This window comes from Macrobrachium rosenbergii, chromosome 50, assembly GCF_040412425.1.
Source record: "Macrobrachium rosenbergii isolate ZJJX-2024 chromosome 50, ASM4041242v1, whole genome shotgun sequence".
Taxonomy (NCBI): domain Eukaryota; kingdom Metazoa; phylum Arthropoda; class Malacostraca; order Decapoda; family Palaemonidae; genus Macrobrachium; species Macrobrachium rosenbergii.
The window spans coordinates 7,746,570-7,762,442 of record NC_089790.1 but is presented as its reverse complement, the minus strand read 5'-3'; the positions used below and the strand labels follow the sequence as shown (position 1 = coordinate 7,762,442).

At 38.4% G+C, this 15,873-nt stretch overlaps 2 protein-coding genes across 2 annotated transcripts; both read right to left on the bottom strand.

Moving 5' to 3' along the window:
- Positions 1-477: 477 nt before the first annotated feature.
- LOC136832579 (cell surface glycoprotein 1-like) lies at positions 478-6,940 on the bottom strand. Its single transcript, XM_067093652.1, has 4 exons — positions 6,783-6,940; positions 3,401-5,090; positions 2,538-2,666; positions 478-1,443 (listed from the first exon to the last, which is right to left on the bottom strand). The coding sequence occupies exons 1-4, from the start codon at positions 6,856-6,858 to the stop codon at positions 1,314-1,316; spliced, it is 2,025 nt and encodes a 674-aa protein (XP_066949753.1). The 5' UTR covers positions 6,859-6,940; the 3' UTR covers positions 478-1,313.
- Positions 6,941-11,782: 4,842 nt separating this feature from the next.
- LOC136832578 (uncharacterized) lies at positions 11,783-15,602 on the bottom strand. The gene is made up of 4 exons (XM_067093651.1): positions 15,160-15,602; positions 13,480-13,673; positions 12,735-12,850; positions 11,783-12,398 (listed from the first exon to the last, which is right to left on the bottom strand). The coding sequence occupies exons 1-4, from the start codon at positions 15,221-15,223 to the stop codon at positions 12,320-12,322; spliced, it is 453 nt and encodes a 150-aa protein (XP_066949752.1). The 5' UTR covers positions 15,224-15,602; the 3' UTR covers positions 11,783-12,319.
- Between the last annotated feature and the right edge of the window lie 271 nt (positions 15,603-15,873).

Below are 15,873 nucleotides of genomic sequence, written 5' to 3'. Positions count from 1 at the left end.
GTTCGATCTCAGTCAATTGTTCTAAAACATACGATCAGGTTAGCTGGGAATTTGATGCTACTTATTCCGTCATACCTGATAAATGGAGGAGATGAAACGAAAGATAAGACACTATACTTGAAAGAAGAAGTAAAAGAGATAGAGAGAGAGAGAGAGAGAGAGAGAGAGAGAGAGAGAGAGAGAGAGAGAGAGAGAGAGAGAAGGTGAATAACTTCTCAAGTGATTGATAACATTCGCTCAGATGCCTCTCGGTTTTAAAATCTGGAAGGCCGATGAACAAAACAATGTAAGAAACAACCTTCTCCCTGCCAAACAACGTCAACGAACAACGAGCATAATGGTAGCAAGCAGAGTTATGAACGAAGATATGAATGCGTCGACACCAGCGTACCCATTGCCCCGCGTTTACTGAAGGAGTGAAAATAATTTCAGCGTCGCTTTTAGTTCCCTCATTTTCAGGCAAAGGTGATTCCGAGATTTTTTTTTTTTACAAGAACAAAATGCCAATCACGCAACAACAATTGACCCGCTTATTTGTCTTAGTGGAGTGTATGTGTTATATATTACGAAAATTATGTGCTAAGAGAGAGAGAGAGAGACAGACAGACAGAAAGAGAGAGCGCGCATCCCATTGCATTTTATTAAAAAAAAAATAAATCTCGCATAATCATAATATGAAGTTATAAAACTGAATATCATCCCAAGAACAAACACATTATACATATATATATATATATATATATATATATATATATATATATATATATATATATATATATATATATGAGAGAGAGAGAGAGAGAGAGAGAGAGAGAGAGAGAGAGAGAGAGAGAGCATCGGGTGCATTAAATGTTGTCCTTGATTTCACTACCTGATTCTTATTGGGTCTTCAGACAACTTTCAAAAGTGACTTTAGGTGCTCACCGAGAAGATCTAGGAATACAATGGACCCTGAAAGTCGGTCTGGACTGCACACTGAATCTTCGGCAGTTTCTTGCAGATTTCACATTCATCCCGTCCAGTCAGGCTTCGGTGCTTGTCCTGAAACGCTGATTAATATAGTTCTTTCCGAGAGCAAAAATTCAAAAAATGATTCCCGTTGCCGTTAAATACGATTTTAGGATATACTGTATCTGGAAATATAAGACTTCATCATAATACAAATGCAGTTGTTACGTGTACTACAAAGTAAATTTGATCCCGAGCCAACTCCCATTTCTAGAACGAGACTTGATTTAGGGTCCTCTCTTCTTCTTCTTCCAAAGTTGGCTAAGACATGAAGTAACGCTGGGTGACGTCATCAAGCGAACCTCTCAGTAGTCAATTTCCCTCCATGACTCGTAGGATTTCACATCTTCGTTGTAGGACATGCGGTTAAAGACGCCGAATTCTTCATCGTCATTGGCTAGAAGAGTGTGGCCGCCATACCTGCTGTTGTAGAAGCTGAAAAATTGAATCGCTAAGTTAGCTGAGCAGAGTTTGGTTGGGGTGAAAGTCACATGATTCTCAAAAACGGCTAGCCCTAGGAGAGCTGTTAATCAGCTCAGTGGTTTGGTAAAGCTAAGGTATACTTAACTTTTTATTCAAAAATAGATAGTGAGTCTATAGCAAAGGTTTGGATAGGTACCAATCACTAAGCGAAGTAACAAAAAATGAAGATAAAATGTGCATACCTCACTCAGGGTGAAATATGTCTTCTTATAGTTAGAATTTTAAATATCCAGAAATATTTCAACGATCTCAAAGTAACCACTCGCACCAGTGAAACAGTAAGAAATCCTGAGGATTTTTAGGGGTGACTGTGTTAGGGGGAGAGTCGTCATGGTGACTGTGTATGGGCTGAGAATGAAAAAAATTAAGAGTGAAAGTGGAGATTTTTTTGGCAAGTAGGAACCAGTGCTTGGCTGGGTTTGAAGACTAGTAAAGGGTGGCTATTCTAGGTGTCAGAGAACGGCAAGGCATTGTTGGTAGGAATGAAGTAAATGAGAAAAGAAAGTGTTGTATAAATGTGTTGGAAATGCATGCTATATTTTCAGATTATGATATTCATAAGGATACTTTGAAACGAGGAAATGTTTTAAAAAGTTTGTTAGATTATGTGTTAGTACAGAACAGATGGAAGAACAGGTTAATGGATATAATGACGAGAAGAGGAGTGACTGGTGGCTTATCTGAGTGATATATTTAGTTAAAATCAAAGTTGAGAAAGATAGTAGTTTCAGTTGTGTAAAAGAAGGGGTGAAAAAAAAGGCTGTAAATGTAATTCAGACAAATGAAAGAAAAGATATACTATTTGAAACTGCATTTATTCTCTTTTCTGGGTTTTATATAAAAGTAAATTTGCCCAGGCAGTTACTAAACATGGCCACTTGCCCTGTTTTTAGTAGACCGAGGTTCGATTTCGCCCATTAATAATTAACTGAATTATGTAACACCACAAGAAATGAAAGGATCCCGATACAACTGTAAAGCCGGAAATATTTAGTCAACAAAAAGCAAGAAATAACAAAAGGCAAAGAGAATTAAACCCTAGTTACCTCATCTTCTTGTACCAGACCCCCATGACGGTGATGACCAGAGTTGCCGTGATGACTCCGATGGAAATCAGAGCGATCTTGGTGCGGCGAGAGAGGTGCTTAGGCTCTGGCTGGTGGCTTTTCGTCTCGCTGTCAGGAGAGGAGAACAGGGGGAGCGTGAGATTGAGCTTTGAGCAGCGCGTTTACGTCAAAGGAGTGTAATAAGTTGCAGGGGAAATACAAGCTGTTAGAACTGTGACTAGACTGTCTGGATAAAGACTGTGATAGTAGTCGCAGCAACCACGACAACAGTAGCAACAACAACAACAACAACAATAATAATAATAATAATAATACTAATAATAATAATAATAATGTCAAGAACAGCAAAACTTTCCAGAGTCTATAATGAACTGACAATATTTGTTGGCAAGATGCAAGATTGTTATATATACATACATACACACACACATACACACACACACACACACACACACTATATATATATATATATATATATATATATATATATATATATATATATATATATATATATATATATATATATAATCTCACAGTTCAGTGCTGAATGGTCTCACCACCAAGGGACTATCTGACCAGTTTTTTGAAAAATCAATTGTGCACACATAACCTAAATAGCGAGTGAATACCTGGTGCTTAATGAACTCTGGTTGTTTACAACCAGGGTACAGAAGGGCATGGGGTTTCCAACCTCATTTGTAAAGGATTTTCTGAGAACAGGAATTTTAATACCCCGCGAAGCCACGCCATATAAAGTGAAAAGGTGACAGGATTCGCTGAAAAAGATAAAAATACAATGATCCAGTTACTCCTTAAGACAATAACTTTAAATAGTAGGCTACCTTGGCTTGGAGGCTTTTGCAGGTGAACTCTTTGAAATGAGTTTTGAGATGTGTTCTGGGAGTGCTTCTGATGCTTTTCTGTTTTCTGGTTGAGGCTTAGCTGGCGATTTACCTGCTGGCTGAGACTTGCCATCTTTCTCTGGTCTCTGGGCTGCAGGCTTCTTTGAACTTGACTTTGGATGAGGTTCCTCCTGTGTTTTGGGGTCCGGTTTTTGTTCAGATACCGGTTTATCTTTTGGCTTTGATTCAGTAACTGGTTTAACTTGTTGAGCTGGTGGCTGCTGTTGTTCTGGCTTGGGTTTAGGAGCTGGTTCTGGTTCTGGTTCTGGACCTGGTTGAGGTTTAGCAGCTGCTGCTGCTGGTTTTGGTACTGTGTGTGCTTTGGGTGCTGGGTGTGGCTTTGGTACTGTGTGTGCTTTATGGACTGGGTGTGGTTTTGGTAATGTTTGTGTTTTAGAGGCTGGATGTGGCTTTGGTGCTGTGTGGGGTTTGGGGGCTGGCTGTGGCTTTGGTACTGTTTGTGGCTTAGGAGCTGGCTGTGGCTTTGGAGCTGTATGTGACTTTGGTGCTGTGTGTGTTTTAGGGGCTGGATGTGGCTCTGGTGCTGTGTGTGGCTTTGGGGCTGGCTGTGGCTTTGGAACTGTTTGTGACTTGGGGGCTGGGTGTGGCTTTGGTGCTGTGTGTGGCTTTGGGGCTGGCTGTGGCTTTGGTTCTGCGTGTGGCTCTGGGGCTGGCTGTGGTTTTGCTACTGTGTGTGGTTGTGGTTTAGCAACTGGATTAGGTTTAGTTACTGTGTGTGTTTTTGATGCTGGCTCGGATTTTGATGCTGGATGTGGTTGAGCAGCTGGATGTGGCTTTGGAGCTGGGTGTGTCTTAGTGCTTGGATGAGATTTTGTAGCAGGCTGGGATTTAGCAGCTGGCTGAGGTTTTGGAGCTGGTTGGGATTTGGGTGATGGATGGGCCTTAGGAGCTGATATCTGTTTGGGTGCAAGATGTGGCTGAGGAGCTACTACGTGTATTTTTTCTTCTGGTTGCTGTGCTGGGGCTTCATCCTCTGTTTGTGGGTCTGCAACCTCTACTGGCGGTAAATCTGGTTGGGAAGGTGCCTCTGTAACTACTACCTGTTCTTCAGCTTCTACATTGGTATCGTCCTGTGGGGCCACATCGTACTCAGGCTCTGGCACTACTGCTTCCTCACCCTCTTCCTGAATTTGATCCTCGGCGCCGGCAGTATAGTCTTGGTTGTTAGAATCAGTATCTACCTGTTCTCCTTCATAAGCTTCTTGATTGGTAGGTGTTTGATCAGCTAGCTGCTCGTCATCTTCTGGTGCTGGTTCCTCTGAAGGACTGTATTCTGCAGCTTGATCAGGATTTTCCTCACCTGTGGAAACTGGTACAGGGTCTTCATTTGGAGGCAGAGCTGCTGGTTCCTCTACCACAGGCTCTGGTTCAGGTGCTTTGGACTTAGTTGCTGGGTGTTGTTGTGCTACTTTAATAGGTTTTTGCGGTTGGTGTTTTGATTTTTGGCTGGCTGACCTAACAGCCCGGCGTCTTAAAGCTTGGTACGGCTTGTGTGACCCAAGGAAGTCCTCTTCAAATTTCTCGTCTAAATCATGGACAAAGGAAGGATCTCCTTGTTGACTTTGTAAAGATGAGATCAGTACTGAAGGACTCCTTTGTTGCTGGTGACCTGAAAGAGTTTGTCAAATTAACTCTCAGTAAATATGCTCATCTCATTTTTAGCAAGACAAATTAAATGCATTTTGAAATGAATTCACGTCAGTTATTCTTGTAACAAGGAAAACATGACAAAATTTTCAAGACACTTTGCTTATTCATCACTGCATTGAACAATGTTTGAATAATGAAGCTAGCATTACCACCGCAAAAAGAAGGCAAAGGAAAACAGATGATTATGTAAACAGACATACCTCCTTAGGCAACAGCAAACCTCTGTATTAGCATAACCTGGTAACAAACCACAGGAAACACAGAAGAGTGTGAAAAGCACCAAATTTCATAGATGAAAGGAATGTACTCGACAGTTTTCACACAATACTTACGTAAGTTGATAAAACATTTGTGCTTAACTGAAAACTGAAGAACAAGTAGCATCTTAAATTAGACTGTATTTTGTTATGAAAGTAAACATTAGCGATCTCGAAAAATTCAGCCCTCGTTTTCCTGAGAGCACAACAGGAAACATACCTGCTTGCTTAAATTCTTTCAGAATTCTTGTCTAAAATCCCAAACGTCGTCGAAAGCCAGCATGTGTTTTATAATGGTAGACCCCTTTAATTTGTCTTAGTGTGCATGATTTTTTCTCTTTCCCTGGTAATTTGTGGTTGTGAAAATTGTTTATTATTATTCTTATACTAATTGTAAGTCTATACCTATAAAGAAATATGTACGCTAGCTACAGTTCAGTTGTGACAGATAGGATGCTGATTACAAATGAAAACAGTCTTGAAAAGGAAACTGGCATTTAAGAGGCAAGACAGAGGATAAAGAGTAGTAACCGGAATATAACACACAGGACCAATGTTTCGAGACTGTCCAGTGGAAATGGATGGGGCATATTCACAGAAGAGAAGCAAAACTCACGCCGAGAGTACTAAGGTGGACAGCACTGGATTGGTAGACCGGGGAAAAACAGTCGAGAACAATGAGGAGCTCATTCTTGACTGTTTTCCTTCGGTCTAGGACTAAGAATGTTTTGACGGCCTTGGGGAAGTGGTACATATAATAATACTATAGCGGGAATTCAATGAGGTTCTCTCCATCCCCTGTGGTACTCTACCAGAGGAGTTGAGTAACTGATTACTTGACTGTTACACAAATGATCAGTTAGGCCACAAAGTAGGCTTATTTCCACTGGACTGGTCCGAAGGAATTTATTCGAATGGTTTACGCAACAAAGCAAAATTTACAGGAGTCGGAGACTGATTCAAATAATCTGTAATGGAATGAAACACGTTGACAAATGCAAGTTGATTTTTATCAACATATCTGCTGCTTCTTTCTTGTGAAGCACACTCTTTCCATCTCGCTTGTTTCCTTCGAGTCTGGACTGGACTAGAACGTCAGATTACCTATGCCATCAATCTTCACAAAAAAATCTTCACATAAAGGGCTCTTCACCACCCCCTGCACAATAAACTCGCATAAAATAAAGGACTCTTCACCGCCCTCTGCACAATAAACTCACATAAAATAAAGGACTCTCCGCCGCCCTCTGCACAATAAACTACGTCCTTTATAACGGCCATCTTTATATAGTATTGTTTCTACCCAACTGGAAATATCCTTCTAAGCGAAAAGCTTCTCTACAGAGTACATGGAGGTTCACACACGCAAAAAAGATTATTTTCCTTTGACATACCATTTTGACTGAGGAGAACTGCCCCGGAAGCACAGGCAACGAACGCCACGAATGCAATCCCCGTGGGAAACCCCATATTTCGGAAGCAATAAAATCCTTCTGTGGCCACTAGTTTTTAGCTACTTTAAGCCGAGACGCAAAACACCAACTTCTTGACGATGAAATGTGTTACTATCTTATCACTTCGAGGCCGCAGATAAGGCAACTAACAAAGCTCACAAACAAAGGTGATTAAGGTGATATCATTGCTTGTTTAATTAGTTTTTTTTGCCTCTCTTTATTGTTCTTATTTATTTTTTTATTTGTATTACTATTTCATGGCATGTGATTCTGTTCTAAGGAAGCGTGCAAAGCAAGTTCACGTCCGTCTGGCTTGTTTCATAATAATGATAATGATAGTTCTTTTCATTTTACCTTCTCCATTTTATTCGAAGAGTATAGTTGCTCGCTATACTCGTCTCTAGAATAAGTAATATTTGCCTTCTTCCACCGCGGTGATGTTATAGGCCTAGACAATGGGCCTAGATATCCCTAATCTGTATTTCTGGATTTCTTCACGTGAGCATCTTGACCAAAATAATGAAGGAAGAATATCAAGAATAAGTGGTAACTCAAGAAGCCAACGCATAATACATTTTCTTGAATAGACTACATGTCTTTATTATGCAATGACTGGGGAAAAATAGCAAATGAACAGACGTCAACGAACTTACGGATCTCAGAATGAAAGGTGAAAGTGGAGAAATGTTGTTTGAAGAAAATTCGTATCCTAAAAGAGTTCTGAAGCAGAAATGAATGATGCAGGAATAAAAGCAAAGAAAGGATTGCTGTGTTTTGGAATGATTGTGTTAAGGAAGTTAAAGGGAACAATTATCAATAGCTGCAGACTGCAAAACCATCAGGATAAGTTTGGTGGTGAAGAAAGGTGACAGAAGAGGAACAAATAATCCTTTGTTTGGGGAGGAAAGGTGACGGCGGTGCCCGTAAGAATCATAAGGTTATAGTACTACTTGGTGTAAGGTATGTTTTTACTGAGACAATTAAGACAACAGCAGAATTAATTAGGAACGAACTGTAAAGGTTGACTGTAAACAGGGATAAAGAGGAATGGGTCCGGTGCTGTCTTGAAACAGTCTTGTGAGAATTTTGCGTGTAATGGCGTATTAGGCCTAAATCAGAATACTACGGGGCTGATGTAAAAATGATGTGGCTTGCGTTGAACAAGCACCTTTATTGAAGGTAACTGCATTAGAGCAATAAGAAGTTTTCATGAAAAGAAAAGATTGCGTTAGATTATTTTAATGGCAAAGCAACTGGTTTGGTGCTTAAAGCGGTCTCAGATATTTGATAATTGCGTTCATGGACGGTATGATGACGAAGTTAGGAAATGTGAGATGATGTGGCTGATGTTTTTTGAAGTTTTCTCTTCAAGGATACATCACTGATACAACTGTCAATGAACAAATTTTACCGTGACTGTTGTTTGTTTTCCTTTGGGGAGATCGCTTGTGTGTATATATATATATATCTGTGTGTGTGCGTGCGTGCGTGTGCATTACTCTTGGTGCATCTTTTCAGTCCGTCACGACTATGTGAAGTTTGGCGCCCTGAAGTAGAACATGTTGCAGGTGTACTGGTAATCCTTTCTCTGCCTATCTATTCATCCATCTACCTCAAGTATATGCACAAGTACACTTGACGTAATGATATGTTGAAAGAAAGGTCCGGGTTCGATTGCAAAGGATATTCATTTCGACGAGATTATGTGTCTACTCTTATGATCCTTATCATATCTTCTTGACCTCTTAAGAGATATCGCTTTATCACAGATTGTAAAACTGGACACTAGACTGTACCTAAGCAAATTCTCTCTCCCTCTCTCTCTCTCTCTCATATATATATATATATATATATATATATATATATATATATATATATATATATATGTATATATATATATATATATACATTATATATATATCTTATCCACAGCATTATTCCCTAGTCAGGGCCGCTTTTCCATTTATCATTATCTTTGGATTTCACCAAGTATGCACACACACACACACACACACACACACACATATATATATATATATATATATATATATATATATATATATATATATATATATATATATACAGTATATGTACAGGTAGACAGATAGATGGACTTCTTTTATGTAAGGAATAGAGAAAGGCCTAATTGCGGAGAGCTTCACCTGAAGTAAGGAAAACATCAGCATCGTCAGTCTTCCAGAACCTAATGGTGAAAAGGTGAACCATTCGGCGGAGGTTTTCCTAATCTGGGGCTGTATTATGGAAGATGTCACCTCAGGATATTACGAGGAGCCAAGATGATTGCTGTGGATTCAAGAAGAGAAACAAAAGAAGAGGCCCTCACAATAGGAGAGTAAAGATTCTAGGTACCATTTCCACAACGAGTGAAAAACTGAGCCTTTTTCAAGACTCAGTTTCTATAGAGTAGTCAACTTATGCCATTTTTTTCTCAGTTTACGGAACAAAACGGTCCTATGATATATTCATTGAAATAAAGTCAACGTTTACAATTGAGGAAAAAGAAATCTTTGAATGATTTGAGCAGCATCATTTGGTGTACATTAGAATTTTAACATTGTTCTGAAATTGTTTTACTTGACAGTAGAATTTGCAGTTCGTTATTCCATGTTTCCCAGATTCTCGTGAACTTCCGACTACTGATCAGTTTGGCTTGATTTTTAGGATATCTCGTATAATACCAAGTATTGGATGGCTTAGTTTCTTTGTTTAGGTAGGGCTAATATCGTTTATATTCGCCCTATCCCATTCACATTCAGAGTAGCAGTAGCCAGAGCCGTTTCAAAGTGAAATCTGCACGATATCTACAGCTAATACCATTCGCCCGCTAAACTGACAACGGCAAGCTATTAGTAATTTCCTTACAAACGAAATGCCGCTATTCAGTTCCACCGAACAGTCTCCGCACATCCCACATCAGTAGTTATGGTAATAAACATGCAATTAATACCGTCAACTTGCATTGCACAGTTATTAGGCCTTTGTCTCGTTCCAACACATAGGCCTAATACTTGGTCTGCAGTCACAACCACAGCGCTCTGATCTGCCCTTGTTTAACATCTTCCCTCAGAAAGTTTACAAGCTTTGATTTTGACTATTGATGATGTTCTCTTGAATATGGATTAACACAGGGATGTTAGGTCATGTTAGGTGATTTTCAGTAATTGTAAAAATATTCTGTTCATCTTGGTAGAGGCCATTTTTCTTTACTTAAGTCTAAATCCCCAAACAACGTATACACTGATCTGGTTAAGATTAAAATGAAAATACGACGTATACGGTTATTATTTTATTATAAATTCGTTATTACATTAAATTCAATATTATAAAAAAGACGAAATAACAAAATATATTTACAAGAGTACAAATCTTTACACCGTGCATACTTTTGTGGATACTTATATGTGGCATAGCCTACATGTGCCATAGCTCTCTACAACTCCCCCCCCCCCCCCACTCTCTCTCTCTCTCTTTATTTAAAGCCTAAATATTATGAACTCAACGGTGAAAATAAAAAATTCAACCTAAGAAATAATAATAATTTACAAAGGAATGAACTAATGTAATTATAACTTCTAGATAGGTTAAAAAACGTTACTAGAGAGAGAGAGAGAGAGAGAGAGAGAGAGAGAGAGAGAGAGAGAGAGAGAGAGAGAGAGAGAGAGAGAGAGAGAGAGAGAGTTTATTATTACAGAAACGCAATTAAATTTTGGGATGACACCTGAAAAGTTCTAAGAAAATTAATACATTTACTCATATAATTATATCACATTTGCAAACATCTAGTATGAGTACTCTCTCCTGTCTTTTTCAACATGGTACTAAAGCACTTGGAGATCTTTTTAGCCTACATTTCATCGTTATCGATAGTCTAAAGTTCTGTTTTGTCTCTGGTGACTTTACACAAATGAGCTTGGACTCCTCTTCCGCGACAAGGATGTTTTGATCATCTAAAGGTAAAGACTTTGTCAAAACACAGAAGGGTATATTTCTAACGTGGATGTTTCACATTGGAGTTACGAACCAGGTTGTGCGTTCTCCATACACTTTACTTCCAAGTAGATTTTTCTGCTTTCTTATGTCTTTCCCGCTTCATTAACTTCCCACTAAATAGTCAAAAGGAGGCTTTGTTATCTCTTGCTTTCTTCAAGGTAAACATTTCTCTACGATTATCTAGACATGTATTCAAAATAAAAATATTTTATTTATTCGAAAATAATAAACGTTGTAGCATGTGAAATGGAAGTGTCCTAAAATATATCATCCGTAAGAAATAATATACAGAAAATATAGACCGAGTCTCATTGCCTTTTCAGGAGTTTTTGCTTTTACAGGAGCTGCGACAAAGGGTTTCAGTTAGTAATTTCACGAATATGTTTGTTCTAGAAACGAGAAAATGCAGAATTGTATATTGAGTAAGAAAGCTACATCACAGAACATTTGTTTAAGCAGCAGACAGTCCTCTTAGAGACATTCTCTGTACCCTTATCCAGAAATTGAGGGGGAACGAAAGCTTTCGTTTGCTTCTTATGAAAAAATATCTAAACTTTTAGGCTTGGAAGTGGTGCCTAGAAAAATTGCTTCGAAGTTTGGCATCTCATTTTGGAAGTGGCTAAACATTTGTAGTCGGCTGTATTCAACAGTCACTCACAAAGATTCATATGTAGACATTAACATATTTGTTTGGTTATCAAAGCTTTGATGCATTAAAGTAATCGCAATTCATTGCCTATCCCGCATGTCTGCTCTTGCTGTCTACCTTTTGTAGTCTATATGAAGTCGTTTCTCTTTTTCTTTCACGATATATATACATATATATATATATATATATATATATATATATATATATATATATATGTGTGTGTGTGTGTGTGTGTGTGTGTGTGTGTGTGTGTGTGTGTGTGTTTTAAGTACTTATAGCCCACATTATAGTACTAAGTCGTTCCTAGACTATCCCCTCACAAGCCCCTTCAGCTTTAAAAGGGTAACAGCCTCTGCTGTGGCCAATAAAGGCATAGGAACTAACTTTCCATGACCCACAATAATGTGATTCCATTTTGGAACAGTTATTAAACTGAAATTGTTAAGTAATGTAACTGTCTATCGACTTATAACGACGCTGGAATAGAGTAGCCTAGATTTCGTTTTTCACGTAACGTTTACTTGAACCATCTTGCATTTTGATCACTCCTTTTCACTTCACTCGTACTGTTGCTTCATCATGCGTTGATATTCGGACTTCTAGGTTATAACTAGGCCTACTACTCGAAAGGACAGCTCAACAATCATCAAACTTCCCACTGTTGTTTCACTAAATTACGAAAAACACTGCCTATAGTAATAATGGTTGTGACGAATGGCTTTTCTAAGAACGTGCAAAAATTACGTCTTTTGCAGAATCCACGGACTTGACAAACCAGTGCCTGTGCCTGTGATGTTAAGAGTTTCCTGCAGGGTGGCTACACTACTCCATCTATGAGATCAGCGCTTCTGTAGGTATTGTTATGTTTATCGAACTCCAAGGTTCCGTATCTGTGACTGTAATATAGAAATTAATAACTGAATAAATTATGAACGAATACATAAACAGGCAACCATTAGCTGAGTCAATTTCATAAATTTTGCCAGATTAAAAGTAACTCAGGATTCACACAAGTAATATTTCTACTAATTCAATCAGTTCTAAACCTTCTGTTCAGGCAATTAATAGCGAGAAGGTTTGTAATTATAAAAGTACCTTTCTCTATTTTAAAACTAAAAGTATAAAATGTTTTAAACCAATTGAAAGGGACAATGGGCAGAAGTAAAAGCTAAGAAAAGATGGGGCTTCCGAGTTGCGTTTTGCGCTACCATCCTAAGCCTACATAAACAAACCTGAGTCTCAGATAGCAGCAACAGCCAACCACTGTCAACAGGAACCCACTAAACAGCCCGATGCAAGCACCCATTACCCCTGCTAGAATTAGACGCCCCGTCTGGGTGCCGTATACCTGCAGGTAATAAAGACGAGTTTTTTGTAAGCGAATACTGATGAGGAGGGGAAACAATTAATGACAGATAGATCAAACTTTTGTTCGTGTGCATAAAAACAATTATGAATGTGTGAACATTTGTGTACTACTGTAATATACACATGTGTAGATAAATGTACATTTAGCCTAAATCTATGACTGCTTATGACAGACAAAATTTATCAAATTTGACTCTTTAAGCGTGGAGTGACATCCAGCTGGGCTGGTCTTGTCATATAAATTTGGGTACTGTCAGCTGCAAACAGAGAGGGTGCAAAACTTGGCTTCTTTTTAAGGACAGTAGAGAAAACGAAAAATAAAACTGTAATTTCTTAGAAAGCAGTAGCCTTCAGAAGTTAGCCTGAATTGTATGATATTTTGCAGAGATACTGTCTCGATCTAGTACCATATATGATTTAAGGAGACCAAATCGGAAATAACCTTTAGAGAACGTGGAAAGGAAAAACATTATTAAAGCATGTGAGTGACGACAAAAAAAAAAAAAAACCAAAAGTTATTGGAAAGGACACAACCCTGTGAAAACCTCTAGAAATAGCTCGAATGAGACAGTTCCAACTAAACACAACACAAACAAGTGTAATACTTACCACGTGTTTTTCCTGAGTAGTAAATATTACCGGCTCGTTTTTTACATCACTCTCTGCATGCATTCCTGAACCTTGGTAATTTTTTGAGTCTGGTCCGGAATGAATGGCTCCCAGCTCAGTGCTTCTGTTGGCGGGATCTTCTTCAAAAGTAATGTCGCTCGATGTGGACGCAGTATGTCCTGTGATCCTTAGTGCTGTATAAAATAATAATGGTGTAAGAGAAAAACAGTAGAAGCAATTAGTAATATGAAATGTTAGCAGTCTTCTTTACAATTTCTGTAAAGAGATTTAATGGAAAAAAAGATCATTGCTTAAACTTGAGGTTAGCTACATTTCAATTTTTATTGTGAATGAGGTATTACCAGATCCCTTAGCAATGGTACTAATGTTATTAATTATACAAAGCCCTGAGAGTAATCCCTCGTTCTGTATGAAATAAAGACGCATCCTGTATTGATTCTAGGACCTCTGTTTTTTCTCTTGCTAGAAAAAAAGGATAAGTCTAAACAACGAAAAAAAATTTCTACAGTATTTCAACCTTGTTATGATCACACTTTATAGCATAGTCCTATAGCAGAACTCTCCCACGACACCTAAAGCTGAGAAGATTGATGTTTAAAAAAGGTATGGTAAAAACATTGTCTTTTCAATTTTATTTTTATATCTAATAAGGTGCTTTGAGGCTCTGACAGTCTTACCTTTTGGCAAATCAGTCAAATGATATTTAGTCAAAATATGCCTCATCACCATACTCTCAGAAACGTTAGCTGCATTTAGACCCAATCCATTCATCTTATCCTTGTCAGTTATTTAATAATAGTGTGCCTTTTCCTGGAGGGGTGGTTTCATTTCAGCATTCTTGTGTATCTAAGACATCAACTTTGGCGTTCGTGTAAAAAAGCCGAGTGCGGTCAGGTTATGATACGATTTTGCATATGATTTCTACCAGCTTGGCAGCCAGGTGGCGCCTGATATCCTGCAACTGTCATAAGCAATGGCCCAGAGACCACTAACAATTATTTGCGATCGACAGACTTCGAAAGAAATAGATTGTTTAAAGTTCTAAGCTAGCTAAACGTGCACATCGTGGTTTATAAAAGTGGTTACGCTGGTAGGTGATAAGATGGTTTTTCAAGATTTTCAAGACTTAATCCGATACGCCTGGTGCTCCCTTGACCTTGTCCTAGAAATTTTCCGCTGTTCAAATTCCACAACGGTAGAAGGTCACTTCAAGAATAAACCTGAAGTATTAAAATATTTAACTAGAAAGTACTAATGCTTTATGGGTTTAATATAAATTAAGCCTCATGTTCAAAGGAGTCAGCAACAACGAGGCAGCATTACTGTGATACTGTGACAGTATATAACTTCTAAAATTTTTCTCGATTTGGTTTTATATATATAGATATATATATGTATGTATATATATATATATATATATATATATATATATATATATATATATATATATATATAATCACCATAGGCCTTCATCCCCTTACAGCGAGTGGGGTCTGAAGATGTCACCCTTTCGGTTTTTGCAATTATTTATGAGATTACGTTGCCACGGTCCTACGTCATGTCGCACAGATGGACAAGAAGCATGTGTGCTCGGGCGTAAAAAGACAAAATCAGTCCACATATACATATTGAAATAATTTTGACACATCAAATGCTTACTTGCATCGGCTGAAGACGTGAGGAGGCAAATCACAAAGGAGATGACGACAAACGCAGGTGTCATTTTGATAAAGGAAAATGCTTATTTGCTGTTTTCATACACTTTTAAAGACTCTTGAAAGTGTATATCACCGCTGCAGCGAAATTATCCGTTTAGACTGAAAATGAGCTTTCAGCGTATATGGCTGCCACTCGTCTGTAACCAAAGAAACAGCACAACGAGTGGCAGGATAATTTAATTTCACTTCTATCGCTCATGAGAGAGGATCGCCGAGACAAACAACAGGAACCGCCAAGTTGCTGGTAGGGACTAACGTTTACACTTTAGTCACGGCGGTATCGATTGAAGAAACTATTTATCGATCCATACAAATTCTATAATTCAACTGGATCCGAGAAATTGTTAACTTGAAGCGGAGATCGCTGGGTAGTGATAAGACGACAAAAAAAAAATCCGTCGATAACACGCTAGTGTACGGTATCACGTTTCTCGTCTCCTTATCTTTATGTTGATAGCGCTGTTATTTAGTGACGAACAACCTTCGCCGGCCTTTTTCTCTTTTTTTCATTCAGAGACAGTACTGATCAATAATATGACTAAGAGACAGGCGCCGCACACCCATATGCGTTGCAGGATGACGGGTCGATTGTGTCTGGAGTAGACAATGCTAGTTAAAGGTTATTCGAGGGTTTCCTTTTTGTTTCTATAAAATC